This window comes from Sporisorium graminicola, chromosome SGRAM_10 (assembly GCF_005498985.1).
Source record: "Sporisorium graminicola strain CBS 10092 chromosome SGRAM_10, whole genome shotgun sequence".
Taxonomy (NCBI): Eukaryota; Fungi; Basidiomycota; class Ustilaginomycetes; order Ustilaginales; family Ustilaginaceae; genus Sporisorium; species Sporisorium graminicola.
The window spans coordinates 657685-679113 of NC_043720.1; the positions used below are offsets into that span (position 1 = coordinate 657685).

Sequence of the window (21429 nt, forward strand, 5' to 3'; positions counted from 1 at the left end):
GATGTTGTTTTGGGATGTAAGGCGGAGGTGACCGTTTCCAGGGATGGAAACAGGCTTGGTGATCAATCGATGCCGAGAGATGAAAAGCCAGGAAGGGAAGGAGGGTTGGCGGACATGCCGAGCACTTTTGTCCAGTTCAGCCTCGCTACAGTGATCCCTGCCCGCACTCGACTCATCGACTTGGGGACAAAGCGTTGTTTGGGAGTCTGCTGCTGCCTCCTGCTGCCATGCGGATCTTTCCTTCTGGCTCGTCTTCTTTTGCGAGTTCATCTCTGGAGCGAAATCATTTTTTGCTTCTTGGAATTTGAATTTTCTTCTCACACGAGGCAAAGAGACCAACCGACCTACCATTACGAAACGACAGGCAGCTTTCTCGAGCAGCAACTGTGCAGCCCCGAGTCATCATCGAATTGCTCGGCTTTGGCCGTGCCTGCCTCATTGATTCGACTTCTGTTTCCTTGATTTGAAAATCTGCCAACGGCTCTTCAAAGTCGTAAGACCTCAACGCGCCGTTGGGCTGTGTCCAGAATCCACATTGCTTTTCACCTGTTATGGGTGCAACCTGGGAATGAGGTCTTAGCCGAAGCGCGCCCCATTAGTGTTAGCCTTTCCTTCGGATGGTTGAGGAGCTGCTGATCAAGCACACGTCTAGCAGTGGATGTCTGCTCAGCAAGTAAGCCAGTGTGGCGGACCCCCTTTGGGAGTCATCAGCCTTCGGGCTCGAAGGAGTCGGTCACCCGCGCACTTCACACACTGATCCTCAGCTGCACGTATCCGAAGGGTTGCAAGGCGGATAGGGAGCATCTACTTCAATATTGGAGTTGCTTGAAAGCTTGCGCATCTGGGACCACCTCAAACCTTTCTTTTTTTGTCTTTCTCGCTCACGTTGTCTTCCTTCCTAGTCAGTGCACTCGGATAGAACAGCAGGTATATCACATGCCGTTTCCTTTCCACAGTCTCGCCACGTGCCCAAAGCGACGTTTCGGGAGGAATGCATGGATAGGTATCGGCGAACAGAAGAGAATGCTATACAAGGACTGCGGGTGAACATAAAGGGGGCAGAAGTGATGAACTGGTGGTGGAAGTTACGACTCGTCCATGTTGTCTGTCGAGGCTGTCGCTGCCGGCACTGTTACTGCGACTTGAGCTTGTGGTGATGATGGATCGTGCGGTGTGCTGTTCGAGTTGCCTTGCAATTCGTGATCAGGCAAATCCCTCTGGCTGCCATCTGCACCGCACTCACCCTCTCCCTCAACCTGCGACAGCTTCCAACTGCTCTCAAAGTATCGGTTGGGGTGCGTGACGGTCTCACCTCGGCCATCGAGGCCCTGGCCCTTCTTGATACCCGATCGCTGGTGGGTGATCTCAAAGATGCGCGTGCAGGCAACGTGGTAGTGCCCCTGCTTGACCGAGGCGAGGATCTCGGACTGCTCGACCTGATTGAGGCCGTAGTGCTGCACCATGGCTGCCGACAGATTGGTGGTGGAAAAGTGGCGGAAGGGGCAGCCGTGCGAGTCCTGCGGACCTGGCTGGTCTTGGGTCAGGATGCGCGCGCAGCTCTTTGCCGGGTAGTTCATGCGTCGACCTTCGAGACCGTAGCCGTGGCGGATGTTGTAGCGATACTCCTTGTTGAACTTGTCGTCAGTCATGTTCTTGAAGCTGCGTCGCCAGAATACGAGCGCTTCTTCGACGGGCAAGCCGAGCTCCTTGAGGAAGAGATTGTACTGCAGTCGACCGTAGTGCTTGAGATGTCCCGTGGCGGTGAGCGTGTGGTGGAGATTCTTCATGCAGAGAGGAGCGTGCGTCTTGACGAGAGCGTCGACCATACCGGCAGTGACGGTGGTGTTGCCGTCAGCGGTGATGCTGGACCCAGTGTAGTCGGTCGAGATACCGGCGAGGAAGCCCATGCTGAGGTGTGAAAGCACGGGCAGCAGACGGTCGTCTTCGTCCAGACGTGGGAGAGCGCGAGCGGTCATCTCGAGGTCACGGAGGAGGCGCGACTGGAACTCGGCGAGGACGAGACTGGACTGCTCCTTGATTGGCACCCAAGCTTGGCCTGCTCGCATGAACACCCTTCGCTTCTCGACGAGGTCGGTAACACGCGTCCAATCGACCTTGAAAAAGGTCTCGCTTTCAAAGGTGGTGGCCATCTTGGGGTGCGTGGCTACGAGTTCCTTGCGGTACATCCTCTTCTCTTCGTCAGAGACAGGGTTCCAGTCGAGATTGAGCGAGCGCATGAAGCTCTCGCGCTCGATGGCATCGTCGGTCTCGAAGCGCAGTCGGAAGAGCAGCGACTCTGCTTTTACGAAGCGTCGTCGCAGATCCTCGCTTCGGCAAAAGGCGAGACGGAGTACAAAGTGGCTGACGTGGTCCTTGAGACGCTCAGCGAGCAGGTCGGCTGTCTTGATGGCTGTGTTGGCATTGAGGGGCAGCAAACGCTTTGCGAGCGCGTTGACAGCATCCTTGGTCTCAGCATAGGTGCGGTTGCGAGCCTGGGAGGACTCGATCTCTGCCAGCACCTTGAGACGATCGATGGCCCACGACTCGAACTGCTCGATGGTGACTTCATGGATGGGCGGAACCGCGTAAAAGTTGAGTCGATGCGGATACCTTGCGAGTGCCTTGTCGGTATGATGGCGAGCTACGGACCCAGAAGCCACGCCGCCTGCATGTGCAGTTGCGGCAGAGACGTTGCCAAAGCTCGAGGGCACCGAAGGGGGTGCAGCAGTTCGGAACATGTTGTCTTGCCAGCTGCCAAGGTTGTGTTTGGTGGTAGTGAGAGACGTCGTTGGCGGTGAGCAAGAGCAAGTTGCTTCTCCTCTCTCCTCTGAGTGTGGAGAGCGAGCTGAGCAGCAGAAGCAGCAGCAGCAGTGTTGGTCTCGCTCCCTCGTCTCGCTTGAATTTTCCAACAGCTCAACGCGACGCGCGACCGAGTTTTGTTCGTGTTGAGTGCATCGATAGATCGAGTCCGAGTGGAAAACGCTGAGCCCGATCGTGTCGAGATGGGCCTGGTTGCACAGGGCAGTTCTGACAGAAATTTGGATTCTTGAATTGGATCCGCATCGACCGACTTTTTTTTGAACATTCCTTTCTGCTCGTATCACCATCACCACCCCTTTCATCTCCCGTGTCATCGCCATCGCCATTGTCATCACCCTCGCATTCGCAGCCTGCAGGGCTTTACATACCATACGAAGCTTCATCGGCGCTCAGAAGCTTCGGCGACAAGTCTACGCTTGTCTCAACGTCAGAGCCCTCGGGAGGTACGCAAAAGTCAACCGATCCTGCCATCCATCAGCGTGGTCCACCCGCACCATCCTGGCATCATGGCATCCGAGCCATACTCGCTCGAGTCCCTGCGCGAGGCAGAAGCTACTTTTCGAAGATGCGAGCAGGGTCGGATTGCTCTCCCAGAAGTCAAGCAGAGGACTCCAACGCGCGATGCACCTTACCAACAACACCGTCTCGATCCTTGGGTGAGCTTTGACAAGTCCAGAACCTTACCCATTCCACCAGACGTCTTCACTGGAATCAAGAGTGCCAGCCCCACGGCAACCCAGTCCCTTTTCCCATCCATTCGTAGAGCATGCATTACCGTCGACAACAAGATCTACCTCTGGTCCTACCTAGAAGGCCAAGCTGCTTTCGAGTTCTACTGTGTCCCCGAGGACCAGGTCGTCATCGCTGCTAGCGTCGTTCCAGTACGCGCTGGCGTCTTTGCCGACATTGTCACGCATGTCCTTGTGCTCAGCGTTGGATCTTCGGTGCGCGAGGGCAAGTATGTCAAAGTGTTGGGCCTCTCCTACACCCAGAATGGCACCCACTCCAAAGTAGAGGTGCTCGAAGCAGGCATGAACGCCAACACCAACGGCGTCGTCCTCGACAACCTCACCGGCACCGATGGTGGACGCGTTTTTGCGACTGGCTCCGACAACTGCCTCTACGAGCTCGTCTACCAGCGAAACGAGGGCTGGTTCACCAACAAGTGCTATTTGCGCAACATCACTAGCCCACGTCTGTCCAACCTCTTGCCAACATTTGTCAAGGCCGAAAAGAAGCTGCTCTACCTCACCGTCGACAACGCTCGTCAGCTCGTATACACGCTTCGCCAGGGCGATCTGATCGAGGTCTTCAGTTTACCATCCAAGGACCCATCCTCAGCCCCGGAAAGACGCGGGCAGACCATCGGCACATCAGGCCAGCAAGGGACGCCCCACGCGCGGCACGACGTTGGCTCCATCGTCTGGATTGGCCCTGTAGAGCGCGAGGCCCGCTACAACGTTGTTCTGCTCGCTGTCACCGACCGTGGCTACCGCATCTTCTTGGACAACTTCCAAGGTCGCTCCGAGCCAGCTATCACTGTTCGTGCCCCTCCAGCTCTGCAGCAACCGCCTGGTGTCGCTTCTGCCTCGACTCCTGGCGGCTACTTGCAACAACAGCAGCAACAAGTTCCCCAGCAACAATCCATCACAAGAGCCGTTTCGTCCGTCTTTTACGCGGGCGACATCTTTATGATGGGTTTCAACTATAACAGCCTTCCCTGTCAGATCTGCTGCGTCACTCCGGCGCTCAACGTCAACGCCACCACTACCGGTCCCGCCGAAAACGCCACGTTCATCGATCTCGAACTTGCCCTCAGCACGCCCGTATTTGCTGAAGCGCCTCCCTCTCGCCCACTCCCGCCGGTCACCGACAATGGCGAGCTGGTACGGGTAACCTACGCACAGAACCTCAGGCCACCTCGTAGCTTACTCGTGCTGGACAACAACGGACTCACCGAGCTCGTCGAACGTCGTCCCGTCGATACCTTGCGAGGCTTGCTCGAGTCGGGTGTTGCGGCCAACAGCGCGGCTATGATGCAGTTCTTTGGCTCCTTTGGTTCCATTGAAGCGTGTGAGACCGCACTTGCTATTGCTGCACACAACTCGCAAGTGGCTGCTCCTCGCGTCACGATCGGCTCGTCGGGAGGTGTGCCCGCCGGCCTTGCCCAAACGGTATCCGAAGAGGTGGTTGCACAGGCGTCTCGAGTGTACTTCAGCCAGTACGGCTCATGGCCTGCAGACACCACCGTCTCTGCTGCGCTGTCTACCCCAAGGACCTCACGCCACGATGGCCTGGCTCTCTACATTGCTTGCATCCTCAAGCGGGTGTGGGACCGCGCCATCATGCCTCCGGAGCCTGTGAAGCCAGGAGTTAAGTCTGCAGCCGCTGCATCCAACAACAGTGCTCTCACCGCCTATCGCCCTGCAGGCACTGTCACCACTCCATCTACGGGACCCAAGCTGCCGCTCCGAAAAGAGGACCTCGAAGAGACGCTTCAAGATCTGATCCCGCTGCACGACTTCATGCAGCAGAGCGCAAAGCTGTTTGGTCTTGGCGGCTCCTCTGCTGCCAACCGCAGCTTCGTCAACGGTGTCGGCTACGACCAGGAGAGAGCTGCTAAGCTGGATCAAGAGAGCTTTAGTCGGTTGAAAGCTCTGGTCTCGAGAGCGACGGAGGCGACCAACTTCATGCTCTTCCTCATCGACCATGGTTTGAAGCCGTTGATCGATGCTTGCTCCGCCGAAGCCAAGACGGTCATCGCAAACCTGCGTTTCGGACAGCTGATCACCTCGGAAGAGGGAAAGCGGGCCTCCAAGGAGCTCGTCACCGCACTCATCGAGGCACGCATCGGTGCCCAGGTGAGCATCGATGCTGTAGCCGATGCACTGCAGGCTCGTTGCGGTAGCTTCTGCTCTGCTGACGACGTGCGACAGTACAAGGCTACCGAATGTATCCGGCGAGCCAAAGAGACGCGCTCCGAGCAGGACAAGTTGGAGAACTTGCGCATGAGCCAGAAGTTGCTCGCTAAGGGTGCCAGCCAGCTCTCGGTGGAAAAGCTGAAGGGCATTTGCGAAGACTACCGATCGCTCGGCTATGCTACAGGCGCCATCGAGCTGGCGCTACAGTGTGCGGCCGAATGGGATCCCGCTGGCTTGGCGGCTTCATATTTGGCTGAAGGAAGCCCAGACGGTCCGGAGCACCGAGCACGTCGCGAACTGGCCGGTCGACTCAAACAGGCGTTCCAGCTGGTTTTCGACACGCTGCAGCAACTCGACGAGCGTCTGGATTCGGCGTACAATCTCGAAGCCGACGAGGCGCAGGTGCGACTGGCGATCAGTACGCGGGATAAGGCTCGCACCGAGGCCTACGCGCGTGCGGAAGCGTCCCAGGATCCCCTCTTCCACGAATGCATGTACGAGTGGCTGATCGAGCGCAAGATGACCGATCAGCTGCTTTCGATGCGCACGCCATACTTGGAGGCGTTCCTCGTCAAGCGGCCCACGGGAGCGAAGGCCCACGATGCGGTGTTCTTGCGTACGCTGCGCAACTTGTTGTGGCAATTCTATGTGCGTCACGGTGAGTACTTCGCTGCTGCGCAGGTGTTGGATGCATTGGCGCATTCCAAGGAATTCGGATTCGATCTGCGCGAGCGCATCGAGAGCCTGGCTCTGGCCGTAGGCAACGCCAAGTCTGTCTCACCGTCGCATGTGGAAGCCAACGACGTGGTGACGTTCCTGTCGCAGGCGGAGGACTCGCTGGAAGTTGCGCAGATCCAAGCGCGCGTGTTGCAGTCTCTGCAGCAGATCGCACCGGTCGAGCTGGACGCGGAACGCTCGGCGCTGCTGGCCGACTCGATTGAGTGGCTCAACGAAGAATTGCTGGATCTGTCGACGCTGTACAAAAACCTCGCTGAGCCGTTTGAGCTGCTTGAGGAGCAGCTGGCCATGATCGCGTCGGCCGAACTCAACGATGTCGGCCTGGTTTCGGAGATCTGGATCGCGCTGATCGGGAAACAGCATGCGAAGAGTAGGGCGGATGAGGCGTACAAGGCGATCTCGGCGTTGGTGGTGGAGCTGTTTACGCGGCTGGACCGGAGCGAGGTGGCGTGTCCGATTGATAACGTGTTGGACCTGCTAATGCGGTATGGCTTTGAGCAGACGCGGCCGGCGGGGACGCCTAGGGAGGACAGTGTACCCGTAGGCTTTGCGCGACGCACCGATGGGGACGACGATGGATCGGTGGCTATTCCGGACGGCTGGGCGAGTCAGACGATGCTCCGAGCGACCGGGGCCCCCGAGCTGATCCTCGACATCCTGGAGTCGGCGCTGGCAACGAGTCCTCAGCCGTGGAACAGTGGAGCGGGGCAGGCGTACGTGCAGGCCGAGCTGGTCGAATTCGCGCGCACATGGATCGAGCTGTCGACCACGTCCGGCGCAGGTGCCGCTGCGTCCAAGGCGAGTGCGGCGGGAGGAGCGTTTGGATTTGCAAGCGAGATCGCTACGTTGACTGGCGTCCAGGTGCAGAGGCTGTTTGCACTGCTCAACTCGATCATCCTCAAGACGTCGCAGTCTGCTGCTTCGGCGTCTACTGCCGATACCGCCAGGAAGGCTCTCGATCTGCTCAAGCTTTATTACTAGACCCCAGCCTCCATCCTCCTCGAGACTTGACTTTGTTCCTGTCTCTCATATGCACGCTAATGCTGTTTCAATCTCCATGACAACATCACCTTCGTCCGGCATCACAATCGGGGTTCTGTAAAGCACAAGCAAAGAATGAAACAAACAAGCAGCCTTCTGAGCCAGCTGAATTGCCGAGGAAAGATATTACAAACGAGACAGGCGATCAACCTGTGAGGTTACCCGCTTTAACGGTAACGGTGGATCTCGGTGCGGTCACGGCCACGCATCCAGTCGGGCTCGGTGCCCGGGTAGTAAATGTCGGTCCAAAGCGTCTCCTCCTTGGGCTGTGGGCTCTGCTTGGCCTCCTCGACGGCCTGGTCGACCTCCTCCTTGGCGGCCTTGTCGATCTTCTTGAGCTGGGCCTCCTCGACGACGCCCCATTCGAGCAGGCGCGACTTGAGACCCTGGATGGGGTCGGACGAGGAGCGCATGGTCTGGATCTCGTCACGGGTGCGGTAGGTGGTACCGGGGTCCGAGAGCGAGTGACCGCCGTATCGGTAGGTGACGAGTTCCATGAGCAAGGGGCCGTTGCCGCCGAGGGTGTATTCGGAAGCGTGCTTGGTGGCAGCTGCAACAGCCAGGACGTCCATGGCGTTGACTTGGATACCGGGGATGACGTCTCCACGTGTGTAGTACTGGGTGTTCATGGACGAGCGTTCCGCCGAGGTGCCCATGCCGTACTTGTTGTTCTCGCAGACAAAGACGCAAGGCAGGTTCCAAAGCTTGGCCATGTTGTACGCCTCAAAGACCTGGCCCTGGTTGGAAGCACCGTCACCGTACATGGCGAAGGTGGCGTCGTTCGAGTTGAGGTACTGCTGGGCAAAAGCGATACCAGCGCCGACGGGAACCTGGGCACCGACGATACCGTTACCACCAAAGAAAGTGGGGGTGAACATGTGCATGGAGCCACCCTTACCCTTGGAGATACCGGCCTCACGTCCAAAGAGCTCGGCAATGACGCTTTTGATTGAACCTCCCTTCTGCACGGTGAAAGGGTGGCATCGGTAAGCAGTGATGAGCTTGTCCGAAGGCTTCATACCAGCCTCCATACCGACAGCAACGGCCTCCTGACCGATAGCCAAGTGGCAGAAACCACGGATGAGCTTCTGCTTGTACAGCTGGTCGGCGGCCATCTCCATCCTTCGCATCTTGACCATCTCGGCGTAAAGGTGGACGAGCTCATCCTTGGAAGTCTCCCACTCGAGCTTGGGCACGTCAAACTTGTAGCCCTTGAACGAGTCGGCGTTGAGGTCGACCTTGAACTTCTCGGACTTGGATTCGGGCAAGTCCTGCTGAGGCGACGAAGCCTCGGCAGTGAGCTGGACGAAGCGCGACGACGAGGGAATGGCGTTGCGCGAGTAGGCGGGCTATTGTCAAAGAGCAAAGTAGAAATGGGTTAGTTGGAAGCACATGCCGTGTAGCTGGTTGGCCGGGAAGAGTACGTACCAGGCTCTTGGCCTTGCCCGCAGTGCGGAGGAGGTTGCGCGAGAAGGAAGACATCGTAATCTGCAGGGGTGCAAGTCGAACGATGAGAGATGACGGGCAATGCGAATTTGGTAAGGGTGTTGCCGTAGATGTCGAAGTGCGTAGATGCAAGGGTAAGAAGAGTAACGTATCGGAATCAGTATGCTGTGCGGCGGATGCTAGTGTAACGTGCAAGCAAGTTGAGACGCACCAGTAGGATGGATGCCCGACGACGACGATGAAGAGGGATAGGGAGGAGGGTGGAGAGAGTGATGAGGTGTGTGATCAGGAGAGAGAGGTGTCGATTTCCAGATCTCGAGCAGGGCCAAAACGAAAAACCTGGACTGTGTGTGTGTGTCTATTGAGCTGCTGTTGCTGCAACACGTCTCTCTCTCTCTGTGCAGACGAATTTGACCGTTAGCTCAACTTTTTCCTTTCTTTTTTCTTCTCAAAAAATCAAGCGCGCCCACGCAGAGACTCGCCTGGAGAGCAGTCAACGGAACTTGCCGCCGACATTTGACCGATGGATTTTCGGGCTTGCGGACCACGACGGCTTGACTGCAGCAATGTTTCTCGTATCGATCCGCCCTCGCTGTTCCAGTCTCGGTGCACCGTTCGCGTGTGTTTTCGTCTGTCTGTCTCTCTGTTCCTCCGCGCCTTCCTGTTCCTTGCTCTCGCCGTTCGCATTTTCGCCGAAATTGGTCCGCTCGCCGTACAACACCTTTTCCAGTACAAATGCATCGATATCGCTCGATTGCAATTCGCCATGTCCACTTTTGGTACGCTCTCATGGCCCTATCGCTCTAGCGACATCGCAATAGCTGTTGCTACAAGTACAGTAGTAATGGCGGTAGTGTGCCAATCGCAGTTCGGATCCATTGAGTCGTAAGTCGGGAAAGTGAACGACGAGCGACGGCTTTGACAGCCAGAACTTAGCATGCCACCACCGTCAGCTTGAGAGAGAGAAGTTGGGGTAAAGATGCCCCAACCAGACGATGGCAATGCCGAGGCATTTTCTATTGGCAGATGTTAGAGCTTCACGAGACTGTCCTCGATCACAGTTACGATCTAACAAACCAAATCACGGAATTGATGAAATTTTTGGTGCTTGCCTTGCCGGAGCAAGACGAGAATTTTTCCAGCTTTGTCTCGTCAGGAAGCGGGAAAGAACTTCCTGCTCTTGCGCTTCTCTCTTCTTCTTTCACCATCACCATACTCCGTCTCATTACAGCAGCAACCACCTTTTCACCATCATCGACCGTAGCGACTGTTCTGTGTCACGACTGTGCAACCTGCAACCTCTTCCCATCCTCGCATTGATATCACCGCATCGAACACCTCGCTTCAGCATTGATCGTGCCGTTGATATACCAGAAACGCCTTCTTCCGCATCTATCGCTTTGACACCGCTTCCTCCCTCGACTCGCGCGCAACAGAATAAGGACCCTACGGAAAGGAAACCATCCTCTTTACATGATGATTACCAAATATATAGAGTCAAGCACGGTCTGGTCGTGGTCCCAACGTGGAAGCGACCATCTGGCGATAACCTATTTTTCCTTTCTGAACCATCGTGGTTTCTTTTCCTTGTGGGATTTCTCTTCTGTTGTGCGCGCTTCGAGTAGGAAAGCGGCGAGGTAAGTCTCAGGTGCGGGCGAGCGTTTCTGGCAGTCGGACGTCGGCTCGATTCACACATGCTGGACGAGGAAGCGTCTTGGCGGCTGGGAAGAGTCGCTCGAATATGTGAGCCTTAGATCTGTCTGTTTGAGAAAGAACGCAAGTTTTGCAATGCAAAGTATTAGACCTCAGCTCGATAAGTGTGGCTCTGACTGTGTTTGAGATGGTCCTCTTACTTTTCTCGGACTATCACCGATCGGCGAGTGAGGAGGGTTGGTGTGAAGATGGCAAGAGTCCAGCATTGGAAAGTGAAAAAATGTTCGATCGCCTTACTTAACAAGCTTTCTTCGAAAAAGGGCGTCGGAGCCGAAGACTGGCGCCCGACGTCAACTTTCAGTTGCGGAGACCACCGCCAGCCTAAACCTCCTCATGGACATCCTTACCTGACAGCTTCCACCACGCTCTCCTCGCTTGGACCAACATAACGTGAGTTGTCACCCGCCCACCAACCATCGCCAACACTGCAGACTTCCGGAACAGCACGACTGACGCATCCAAACCATCTCATTCTATCAAAATCACGCCCAATTATCGACTCCACAGACTTTCTCTTTACGTCTGGCACTTGTTCCTCGATTCGCTCCTTCCTGATTCTCATCGACGATAGAAGCTTCAATACACAATGGCAGGCCACGCAGCAGGAGCCTCTTCGTCACGATGGTACAAGCCCATGCCTGGGTTCCACCCACATCAGCCCGCGTTCAAGCACCGATGGGGAGCCAAGCTGCTCGGTGCCACCATGTGGTTCTGGATCTTCTACCGCGCTAAGCAGGACGGCGCTGTTCTCCTTGTAAGTTTGATGAGGTTGGCATTGAGGACCAAGGCGAGGATCGGTGCTGGCAGGACATATGCGAGAGGTTTTCGGTCAGGAATGGAAGAGCACTGGTTCGGAACTGGGGTGGTGGAGGGGGGATCAAAGAGGGTGTGTGGCTCTTCTGATCGCGAGCACGCTGCATCACGGTCGTGTCTCGGTGGCATTTTGTGACACATCTGAACAGCATGGATCAGGCCAGAACGTCGCACCGCTACCGCTACCAAACGCAAGATTCCCTACTGACACCAGTTCCATATCTCTCTCTTTCTTGCGCGCATCTCTTGCAGGGCTTGAAACACCCTTGGGACGGCCACGGACACCACGACGAGCACCACGACGAGCACCACTAGAATCCTTGTGTCCCCGTCTTACTCTTTGCAACGTTCTCGAGACTCGTTTTCTCCTTTCTCCCCGCACAATCGGCGCAATTAGCGGCACAGATCGAAGCCATGAGCGCGCGACGATGTGATCCCAGCGCGAAGAATGTGACCGTGTCCTTCTCGGTGTGTGAACGCAAACGTGAATGTGCAGCAGGTGTCTCTCCGTCCGATCCAAGGCTCATTCATATGCGGAGCGCTCGCATGTTGCGAGAAGCTCGCCGAGCCGATTCATGTTCTTGTCGAAGCCTAACCCGCACCAACAAACCACTCTCCGGCCAGATGACAAAGAAAGCAATTCAATTGAAACAGACCTACAAAGGGGAGCCTACGAAACCGTTCTTTTTCTTTCAACCAATCTGAGCAAACGACCCACCAGCCGGCGCAGCTCCACCACCCACGCTAGCCTCCCTCACCACCGGCCCTTGCTGCGGCAACCCGTTAGCAGCACTGCTGGCCTGCACGACCTCTTGCGGGCTCACCTTCTCCGGAGCCTGCGCCGCCTTTGCCAACAGCTCGTTCACCAACGCCAACTGCTTCTGCACCGCCAGCCGATCGGCATACAGCTGTCGCCTGCCCGCCTCGACACTGCGACGCTCGGCCTCAAGTAGCGACTCGAGCTCTTCGAATTGTGTCATCTTGAGCTCGAGCTTCTTGAGCTGTGCTTCGATCACTTGGCCGACGAGACGCTGGCATTCGCGTTCTTCGAACGAGGCGAGCACGTGCGCTTTGGCAGCCGCGGCGCCGAGCGCGATGGCTGCAGCGCGTTCGACGGCGTTGCGCGGAACAGCGCCCTTCTTGGCAGTGTCGACGAGGGCAACCGCTGCACCGCTGGCATCGTCGGTAGCGGCAGTCGCGTCGGCAGCAGCCGCAGCAGCGCTAGGCTTGGCCTGTTCACCATCCACGTCCATCGCGTCGCCGTTAGCATGAGTGGCAGCAGCATCGCCGTTCTCCTTGCTCTGGTCACCTTCGGCAGCTTCCTTATCGCCACCTGCCTTTTCCTGAGCAGCCCTCTTACGAAGGTTGTCAGTCAGCTCGCCGAGCGCAGACTGAGCCGCTGCCGCCGCCACAGCCGGGTTGACCGCGCTCGCCAAAAACGCAACGACGCTCATCACCGGGTTATCAGCTTGCGCAAAAGGCACAATGGGCTTGCCGAGCTTGTCGACCTGGTCGCGACGTGCATACTGCAGCGGTCCGAGATCCGACTGCGAAGCGCCGTCCAAGAAGCCGTCCTCGATAGGAAGCTGGATGAACTTGGTGATGCACTGCTCGCGGCTCCGCGTGCCAACGTGGTTAGAGACGGCCGACCAGTCGTCGTCAAACATCTCGAGACCCTCGAGCAGACGAAGCGTCTCGGCGTCGGTCCAGTCGTCCTGCGCACCGGAGGCGCCGCCAGTGACACCGCCTGTCTGCTTGAGCACCGAGTCCTCCATGCGCACAAAATCGCCCGAGTACATGGAGCTTGGGAAGCGCCCTTCGAGGTAGCACGACGGGCAAAGCGAGTAATTTTTCGCCTTGATGCTGTGGTAGCGCACACGCGTGCAGTCGGTGCCGCACGTGTCGCACGTGTAGCGGGGCGCACCGCCGGCACCACCAGCGACTGCAGCGTCGGCCTGCGCAGCCAGCGAGTTGGCCTCGGCCAGATCGATGGGTTTGGAGCCCTTCATGGTCGACTGGAAGATGGTCTTGCGCAGCTCGAGGTTCATGTCGGGCTTGTCGGTTCCTGCAGCGGCAGCAGCACCGGAAGCAGCACCGTCAGCACCTACAGATGCCGAGGTGGTCAGGTTGACACGGGTGCCCGGGTGAAGCGGCTGCAGACCACGCGGCGTGTCGACGAGCACGCGGAAGTGGCCAGTGAAGGGAGGTCCTAGCGTAGCAGGACGGGTCTCGGGGTCGATCTGGTAGTTGATGAGACCCCACTGCTCGAGGAAGGCGTGCACCCTCATGATGGCGCAAACGTCGCCGGCCAAGTTTCTTCGGCAAGCCGTGAAAGTGAGGTACTCGCTAGGGTTGAGTCGGTAGGTGTTGATCATAAAGTCACGGTAGTCCTTGTAGATGGTGGGCGTCTTGCTGCGGTTCTTGTGGTTGAAGAATTCGGGCAACGAGCGCTTTTCAATGGCGTTGATGGTCGACATGTCGAACCAAGTCGAGTAGGATGGGATGATCACTTCCTGCGTCTGCGAGGCGAGATACTTTCGGGCGATCTCTTCTGCGCGAATGCGCTGCTGCTCGACGGCGGCAGCGTCGGGCTGTACGACGGGTGCATTGACATCGGCAGTGGCTTCTGTAGGCTCTTCGACAGCAGCGTCAGCCGAGGGCTTGTCAGTGGTGCCATCAGTCATGGTAGCATCGCCATCGGTGGCCGCCCTGACGGCAGGCTGTTCGCCCTCGAGCTTGGTAGGACCCGCCGACTCAGGCGGCAGGTTGCCAAGGACACCGCTGGGGACGGCTTCGTTCTCGTACTTCTTGCCTGGGATGGGCTGCGAGCCCGAGAGGTCGATTGGGACAGCACCGACGGGACGCGCTGCCACGAGGAGCTTGATGCGCTTGCCGTTGGATTCTACAGCAGCCGCGGCTGAAGGCGAGGAAGCGTCGGTGATCTCTTCGGGGAGACCACGCTTCTTGCCCTTCTTAACGTCGCCGGTAGTAGCAGCAGCATCTTCGGCTTCGGCGGCCTGGGTGGCAGTGTCAAGTGCATCTTCCTGTTCGTAGTCTTCTGCGTTCATGAGCTCGTTGAAGCGAACACTGTCGCGGAGCCACTTGGCGCCGATCTTCCACGGGAGACGCTTCTCAGGTGCGGGGTCGGGGTCGGCAAAGTCAGCCGCGGGCAACCAGGTGTCGTAGGAATCGGGGCGGTACCAGACGTGAATGAGGGCGCGTCCTGATCTCGAGGCGATGGTCCGGAAGTACTCTTCGGAGCTCGAGGACGAAGGCTCACCAAGCTTGGGTGAGGATGGAGGCGTCACTTCAGACGGGTAGAGAACGTGGGAAGCAGACGCAACATCGTCCGACCACTTGCATTCGAGCTGCTGGGCCATCTGTTTGAGCGTGGCCGCCTCTGCCTCGGTGATGGATGGCGAAGCTGCGATGGTGGGCTGCTCGAATGCTGCTGCCTTGGACAGCTGTTGACGAAGGTGTGCAATGAGTTGAACATTGTCGGACTTCTGAGCAGGGTCGGAAAAGTCCCAGGTGCTTTTGCCCTTGGATGCGAGGAAGGCGAGCGCTTCTTGCAAAAGCAAGCGAAGATGGCTGGAGTCTGGTGCAACGATCGAGGAGCTCTGGTGGGAAGATGTGGGGAGGAAGAGTTCCGCAGGGATGCGGACGGGGTGTCGCTCGTGCGGAGTAGATGCAGAAGGGTCGGCGGGACGAGGCGCATTAGCACCGAGCGATTCCTCCTGGAAGTATTGCAAGTCATAGACCAAATCTGCAAGGTCGGAGGCGGAGAGCGAGCCCGACTTGGATGGGATGGCAGCAACATCAAGGCCTTGCTGAGCCAGCGCGCTCTGGATAGGCTCTACATAGGACTCGAGAGCCTGGAGCAGGAGTGGATCGGAGCGCAGCTGAGGGTCCGGGTGACCGGTGAGGTTGAGCGTCGACATGGTCTGGCAATATGTAGTGCGGAGCTACACGTGAGGTATCAGCCTAGCAACGATGGTAGCAAGTGCCCAAATGGAACAATGATGGGCGCTCGCGGATTCCCTTTGGCTATCGACGCGTGGATGGGCAGCGTCGAGGCGAGTGCGGATGCAACTACAAGAGGAGCAGAGAGAGCAGTCGCAGCCGGAAAGTGACGGAGCACGCGAGCAGGAGTTATCGAGAAGCAATAAGTGTCGAAAGTGGACGGAACGATATGAGAGGGTGAGGAGGATGGAGGATGATAGATGATGAGAAGGATGTCAGAAGTGAGCGAGCGCACCGACAAAGGTCCAACCAAGCACGTCGCCTCACACACTCTCTTCCTCTCAGCGCGACGACGTCTCAGCTTCTCGCTTTCTCGCTTTCTCGCCTTCTCGCCTTCTCGCCTTCTCGCGCTCAATCTGCTCCCGATTCAGACTAGTTAGATTCATCATCGTCTCTAAATGTCATTTCAAAAAATCCATCCACCTTCCGCCAGCCTTGATTCAGAATTGAATTTTGCATTTCAATCTGCACGCGTCGAGCTTGTCGCGCAAACAGGCTGCCTTTTCTCGGCATGTCAGATCGGCACCTAGCCCAGTCTGAAAATGGGCTGCAGCTCCGATGGCCCTCCCGCACACTAGGAAGAAAGCATTCCTACGTCCATTACTGAAAGAAGGGCTAAGCAGATATTGGGATGCAAGCTTATACGAATACACACGGAGAGATGTCAGGTACTCCCAGTGCAGTCAAGGGTGGTGCATGATGTTGATTCCGCGCTTCACACCTTGTAGAAAAAGTCAAAGCGGAAGCCCAAAGATTCGAGCAGGTTTCGGATCAATCCGCCGACGCCGCCCTGCGTCTTGCGCAGCGATTTGCCCACGTACGTTGTCTTCCATGCCTCTTTCCCATCGATCTGCACCGAGACCCGCACTACAGGCTGGTACGGGTCGCGAGCATCCACCTCGAACTCGGTCCATTTGTGGTTGCCGTCGGGCAAGTACTTGAGCAGCTTGTCGACGCCGATCTTGCCGTCGCCGTGATCTTGCGAGAGCGTGCGGATGGGCAGGTAGAACATGCTCAATGGGCTTGTGCTGAATTCGGTGATGGTGTCGAGTACGCTCACCGCTGCAAATTCGTGTCGATCGCCGCTGAGCACGATAACGTTTGGCACGTAGCGAAGCACCTCGGCGATCTCGAGCCGCTCCGTGTTGTACGCTGCCCAACTGTCCTTTTGTCCGTCCACATCGAGTTCGCCTCCCCACAGCGTGTTGAAGGGCACGGAGCTCACCACAAACTTGAACGCTGCTGTCTCGTTGACCGCCGCCAGCCACTTGTACAGATCCTCCTTCTGACGGTAGCCAAGCATCGTCTTGTCTTCGTCGTCATCCGCCGTGTGATGCGTGCGGTGTTTGCGCGTGTCCATGACAAAGAATGCGGCAGATTCGCCGTACTGGAACGTAAAGTAGTTCTCGCCAGACTCAAGCGGCTCAGGATTGACGTCGCCAATGTACTCTTTCCACGCTGTGTTGGCCGAGGGGTAGGCGGCGATCTCTTCGTCGTTCTCGTCCCTGCCCGACCAATTGTTGATCACCTCGTGGTCGTCGTAAATACCAATCACTGGCACGTGCTTGAAGAAGCGGCGGAAGCTGTTGGACGCAAACAGGTTGCGATACAGCTTGCGGTATGAGCTTGTATCGGCCCCTCCGTAGTGCGGAACATCGGCGTAGATTAGGTCCCCGAGCTGCAAAAGAAAGCGCAATGAGGGTCGGGATTCGCGGCCAGCTACCGCTCGCTTGTAGAGCAGATCGAAGCCCGGAATACGATTACGCTCGGTGATGCCGCCCTGTTCCGTACCGATCCCCACGAGCCTCAGGAGCCAGTTCCAGCCCCAGAACTGTGCTGGATGGTAAGGAAAGTCGGGCTTGACGCACGATGTCGAGGCGAATGTAAAGTGGTTGGGATCTTCGAGCGGGTTGGTATCTTCTGCTTGCTCGCCATCGGTCCCGAGGCTCTTGGATTGCATGTAAGAGCTGAGCCTCGGGTCAGGCCAGGTGGTGAAGAAGTTTCGACGGCTGATGTCATCGTTGGCGACAAACTTTTCAATGATGCGCACCTCGTCCGAGTAATCCACTTGTTCGGGCTGGAACTGCGACAGACCCCACTCGTACGTAGTCGAAGGCCAGAGCTCGTCAATGAAGGCAGTGGCGGTCCAGTCGTTCTCGGGACGCAAGGTAATGAGCGGGCCGTTGAGCCAGAGACTCTCGTGAGTGGCGAGGTATGGCTTGGCGAAGGCTCGCGAGGACTTGCGGAAGGCGTCATCGTTTTCGGTGAGATTGAGCGAGCGTCGATACTTTACGAGTAGCTCGATGGGTTGAGGGGCGTGTTGAGAGTGGTGAGTAGTGGTGGCAAGAGACGCGTCAGCCGTCAGACTATCGAATGAGCCGGCGAGTGGGGAAGGCACGACAGCCGATGCGTTGGGTGCATTTGCGAGCTCGGGTGGCGGGTAGCGGACGTGAACTTTGGCAAAGGTGGGTCCAATAGCACCAGTGCGAGCGAAAGCCAGGTTGTAGTCCCAGTGAGAAGGAAACAGGTACGGCGAAAGGAAGCTGTCAAGGAAGAGCACAAAGGCGAGCGTGTGGGCGAGCACAATGTAGAAATTGAAGCGTGAGGATCGAGTTGAAGTGCCGAGCACCAATGCCTTGAACAATTCGAAGGGGCCGAGGCGACGCAACTTGGCATGCGCGGCTGTTTCGCTCTGTGAGGTCGAGGCTGACTTGGCGGAGGGAGCAGGTTTGGCACCTTTCGCTACGTCGGCGTACGAGGCAGAGGGAGAGACGGGCTTGGTAGCTGTAGCGCCATTCTGGTCAGAAGGCTTGTTCTCGACGGGCTTGGCTGTGAGCTTGGACTGGATTTTGATGTCGCTGACTTGGACTGTCTCTGCCAATTGCTGGAGATTATGAGCAGCATCCTTGGCGACATGATCCGAGATGGCGTTTCGGATGGTGTAGTCACGGTAGACGGACGTGAGCACATAGGCTGCGTACAACGCTGGGATCACGGGGGACGCGAGCGAGGTGGGGATCCAACGTAGAAAGACGTAGACGGCAAGCTTGAAAAGAAGCGACGAGAGAGCCTGAACCAGGCTCAGGAGGCCTCCGGACGGTGCGCGAAAGGGCAGCGAGATGGATGGCAGAGCCGCATGGTCGTGTTGTGAATCGTCCTTGTGCGACGTCGCGCCAGACTCTCGCTTTGCCGGCATGATGGCGAGCAAGCGATAGAATGAATATGGCCGGTGTGCGATGGAAGGTGACGGTGTCAGTGATGAAAGCATGAAAGCGTTCCTTGTTGGGTGTGGAGGATGCACGGCCGACTAATTTTACAATCGCTTTGACTGACATCCAATGGTTTTGCGGCTATTTTCAAAAGGCACTGGCAGATCACACATCATTGTCGGAGGTCCTTCTGATTGCAAAGAGGCCCTTCTGAAAGCGGACAGACGCAACCGGTGAGTGCAGAGAGAGAAGCCACTTCGTCATCTATCCTTATCTGCTTGACAGCGCACTCCAAAACGCAAATGTCACAAAAGAGTGGAATGTCTCACGTCGTTTGCAGCAGCGGATTGTGTTAGCTTGCTGTGGAGAGAAAGCGACTGAATCGGCTGCGTCATGATGTTTAGGCCGATCTCGTGACTATATCGTTTCCCGATTTGTCGGCTATCAATCGACAAAAGACTCATGTTCGAGTCAAGGATATTTTGTGATTTTAGAAGATCCGATCCGACGATTCGATGGCAAAGACCCTCTTTCTGCCTTGCACCTCTTCCATCGATTCCTCCCACATACGACCTTCCCTTCCTTCTGATATCGCCCTACATCGATCTCAGCTTTTGGATCTCTGTCCAGTCTCAGCGCGATCATCATGCTCTACCTACTCGACTACGGCGCCGGCAATGTGCGCAGTCTCGCCAACTCGATCACCAAGCTCGGCTTCGAGTTCAAATGGGTTCAGTCGCCCGACGACCTCAAGAAGGCCGACAAGCTTCTCTTCCCCGGTGTAGGCGCCTTCGGTCCCGCCATGCAGTCCATCCGCGACAAGGGCTATGCTGAGCCTTTAAAAGAGTATATCGCCTCGGGCAAGCCATACATGGGCATCTGCATCGGTCTCCAAACCCTCTTTGAGGGTTCTGATGAGGCGCCTGGGGCTGCTGGTCTCGGCGTTGTCCCGGGCGTCGTCTCGAGCTTCTCACCGTGCGAGCAGGACGGAAAAGTTAAGAAGTCGGTGCCGCAGATGGGCTGGAACTCGGCACAGGTGGTCAAGACTCGGAATGACGGCGGCGACCAGGATGCGGTCAAGTACGGCTTCCCCGATCCTGCTTCGGGCGAGACGAGCCACTACTACTTTGTCCACTCGTACCGCGCAGCATACCACCCCGAAAAGCACGCAGACTGGGTGCTCACCACCACACAGTACGGTTCCGAGGTCTTCTTGTCCTCCATCCAGAAGGGCAACGTCTTTGCCACGCAGTTCCACCCAGAAAAGAGCGGCCGCGCTGGTCTCGAACTCCTCCGTGCCTGGCTCAGCCAACCGGGCACCATCGACCCCAGCAAGGAGCGCCTGCTTCTTGACCCTGAGCAAGTCGCCGCGCCAGCACCACAGGACGGCCTCACAAAGCGCATCGTCGCGTGCCTCGATGTGCGCAGCAACGACGATGGCGACCTCGTCGTCACCAAGGGTGAATCGTACGATGTGCGTGAAAAGGCGGATCCTGCTCCCGCAGAGGCCGAGGTGGAGGCAGAGGCTTCCACTTCCAGTAGTACTGGCACAGCGAACAAGCGCAAGGTGCGCAACCTCGGCAAGCCCGTCGACCTCGCCTTGCGATACTACCTCGAAGGCGCCGACGAGGTCACTTTCCTCAACATCACCTCGTTCCGCTCGTGTGCACTGCAAGACCAACCCATGCTCAGCCTGCTCGAAGCCGCCGCTGCCAAGATCTTTGTACCGCTCACCATCGGTGGAGGCATTAAGGACTCTGTCGACCCAGACGGTACGCCCAGACCCGCCAAGGAGGTGGCAGACGCCTACTTCCGCGCGGGTGCCGACAAGGTTTCGATCGGCTCGGAGGCGGTGTACGCCGTTGAAGAGCTGTACGCTCGCGCGGAACAGAATGGGCAAGAGAGCGAGACCAACCCGCTCAAGTTTAGCGATGCCTGCTTGACGGGCAAGACGGGTATTGAGACCATCAGCAAGGGATACGGCGCGCAAGCTGTGGTTGTTTCCATCGACCCTCGTCGCGTCTATGTCGGGGAAGGCGAGACGGTTAACCCGAAACACGCGCCTTGCCTTGTCGAGGGTGCCAAGGGTTCCGAAGACGAGGGCAAACGGTGGTGGTACCGATGCACCGTCAAGGGTGGGCGCGAGGACCGCGATGTCGATGTGATCCAGCTCGCGCGTGGGGTGCAGCGCCTCGGTGCAGGTGAGGTGCTACTCAACTCGATCGACCGCGATGGTTCCAACAAAGGGTTCGATCGTCAGCTCGTCGAGCTCGTCCGTGGCAGCGTCGACATTCCGGTCATTGCATCGTCCGGGGCAGGTACGGCACAGCACTTTGTCGACGTATTTACCCCCGTGCCTGGTGGCGGGGAGGCGACGGTGGAGGCAGCGCTAGCAGCGGGCATCTTCCACAGGAACGAATGCTCGATCGACGAGGTCAAGTCGACACTGTTGCAGAAAGGGTTCAAGGTGAGGAGGGAGGATGTTGCTGCTGGCGCTGGGGCTATTTCCAAGCAGTAGAGAAAAGACAAGCGGTGTTTGTCGAGCATTCAATAGATGGCAATTTGGCCCCCCAACTTTGAGTTCGAGCGATGTTGGTCAGTATGTGTGATTATACCAGGAAAGTGGATACGATATGCCGATGCGAAAATTGAGAAGTGACGACAAAACGATACAAGTACAAGATCACCACGCCTAGACTGAGCCT

General features: G+C 57.3%; 7 protein-coding genes across 7 annotated transcripts; 3 read left to right on the plus strand and 4 right to left on the minus strand.

Annotated features, from left to right (window-relative positions):
- Positions 1-1085: 1085 nt before the first annotated feature.
- Positions 1086-2738, minus strand: EX895_001282 (uncharacterized protein; the record flags this gene model as incomplete). Its single annotated transcript, XM_029881881.1, has 1 exon — positions 1086-2738. One exon carries the CDS (start codon positions 2736-2738, stop codon positions 1086-1088), a length of 1653 nt encoding a protein of 550 aa, XP_029741969.1.
- A 1776-nt stretch (positions 2739-4514) lies between these two features.
- Positions 4515-7460, plus strand: EX895_001283 (uncharacterized protein; the record flags this gene model as incomplete). Its single annotated transcript, XM_029881882.1, has 1 exon — positions 4515-7460. The coding sequence occupies one exon, from the start codon at positions 4515-4517 to the stop codon at positions 7458-7460; it is 2946 nt and encodes a 981-aa protein (XP_029741970.1).
- Positions 7461-7687: 227 nt separating this feature from the next.
- EX895_001284 (uncharacterized protein) lies at positions 7688-9002 on the minus strand (the record flags this gene model as incomplete). The annotated part of the gene is made up of 2 exons (XM_029881883.1): positions 7688-8869; positions 8949-9002. The coding sequence occupies 2 exons, from the start codon at positions 9000-9002 to the stop codon at positions 7688-7690; spliced, it is 1236 nt and encodes a 411-aa protein (XP_029741971.1).
- Positions 9003-11265: 2263 nt separating this feature from the next.
- On the plus strand, positions 11266-11807 carry EX895_001285 (uncharacterized protein; the record flags this gene model as incomplete). The annotated part of the gene is made up of 2 exons (XM_029881884.1): positions 11266-11433; positions 11745-11807. 2 exons carry the CDS (start codon positions 11266-11268, stop codon positions 11805-11807), a joined length of 231 nt encoding a protein of 76 aa, XP_029741972.1.
- Positions 11808-12184: 377 nt separating this feature from the next.
- On the minus strand, positions 12185-15433 carry EX895_001286 (uncharacterized protein; the record flags this gene model as incomplete). The annotated part of the gene is made up of 1 exon (XM_029881885.1): positions 12185-15433. The coding sequence occupies one exon, from the start codon at positions 15431-15433 to the stop codon at positions 12185-12187; it is 3249 nt and encodes a 1082-aa protein (XP_029741973.1).
- Positions 15434-16230: 797 nt separating this feature from the next.
- EX895_001287 (uncharacterized protein) lies at positions 16231-18711 on the minus strand (the record flags this gene model as incomplete). The annotated part of the gene is made up of 1 exon (XM_029881886.1): positions 16231-18711. The coding sequence occupies one exon, from the start codon at positions 18709-18711 to the stop codon at positions 16231-16233; it is 2481 nt and encodes an 826-aa protein (XP_029741974.1).
- A 659-nt stretch (positions 18712-19370) lies between these two features.
- Positions 19371-21242, plus strand: EX895_001288 (uncharacterized protein; the record flags this gene model as incomplete). The annotated part of the gene is made up of 1 exon (XM_029881887.1): positions 19371-21242. The coding sequence occupies one exon, from the start codon at positions 19371-19373 to the stop codon at positions 21240-21242; it is 1872 nt and encodes a 623-aa protein (XP_029741975.1).
- Positions 21243-21429: the final 187 nt, after the last annotated feature.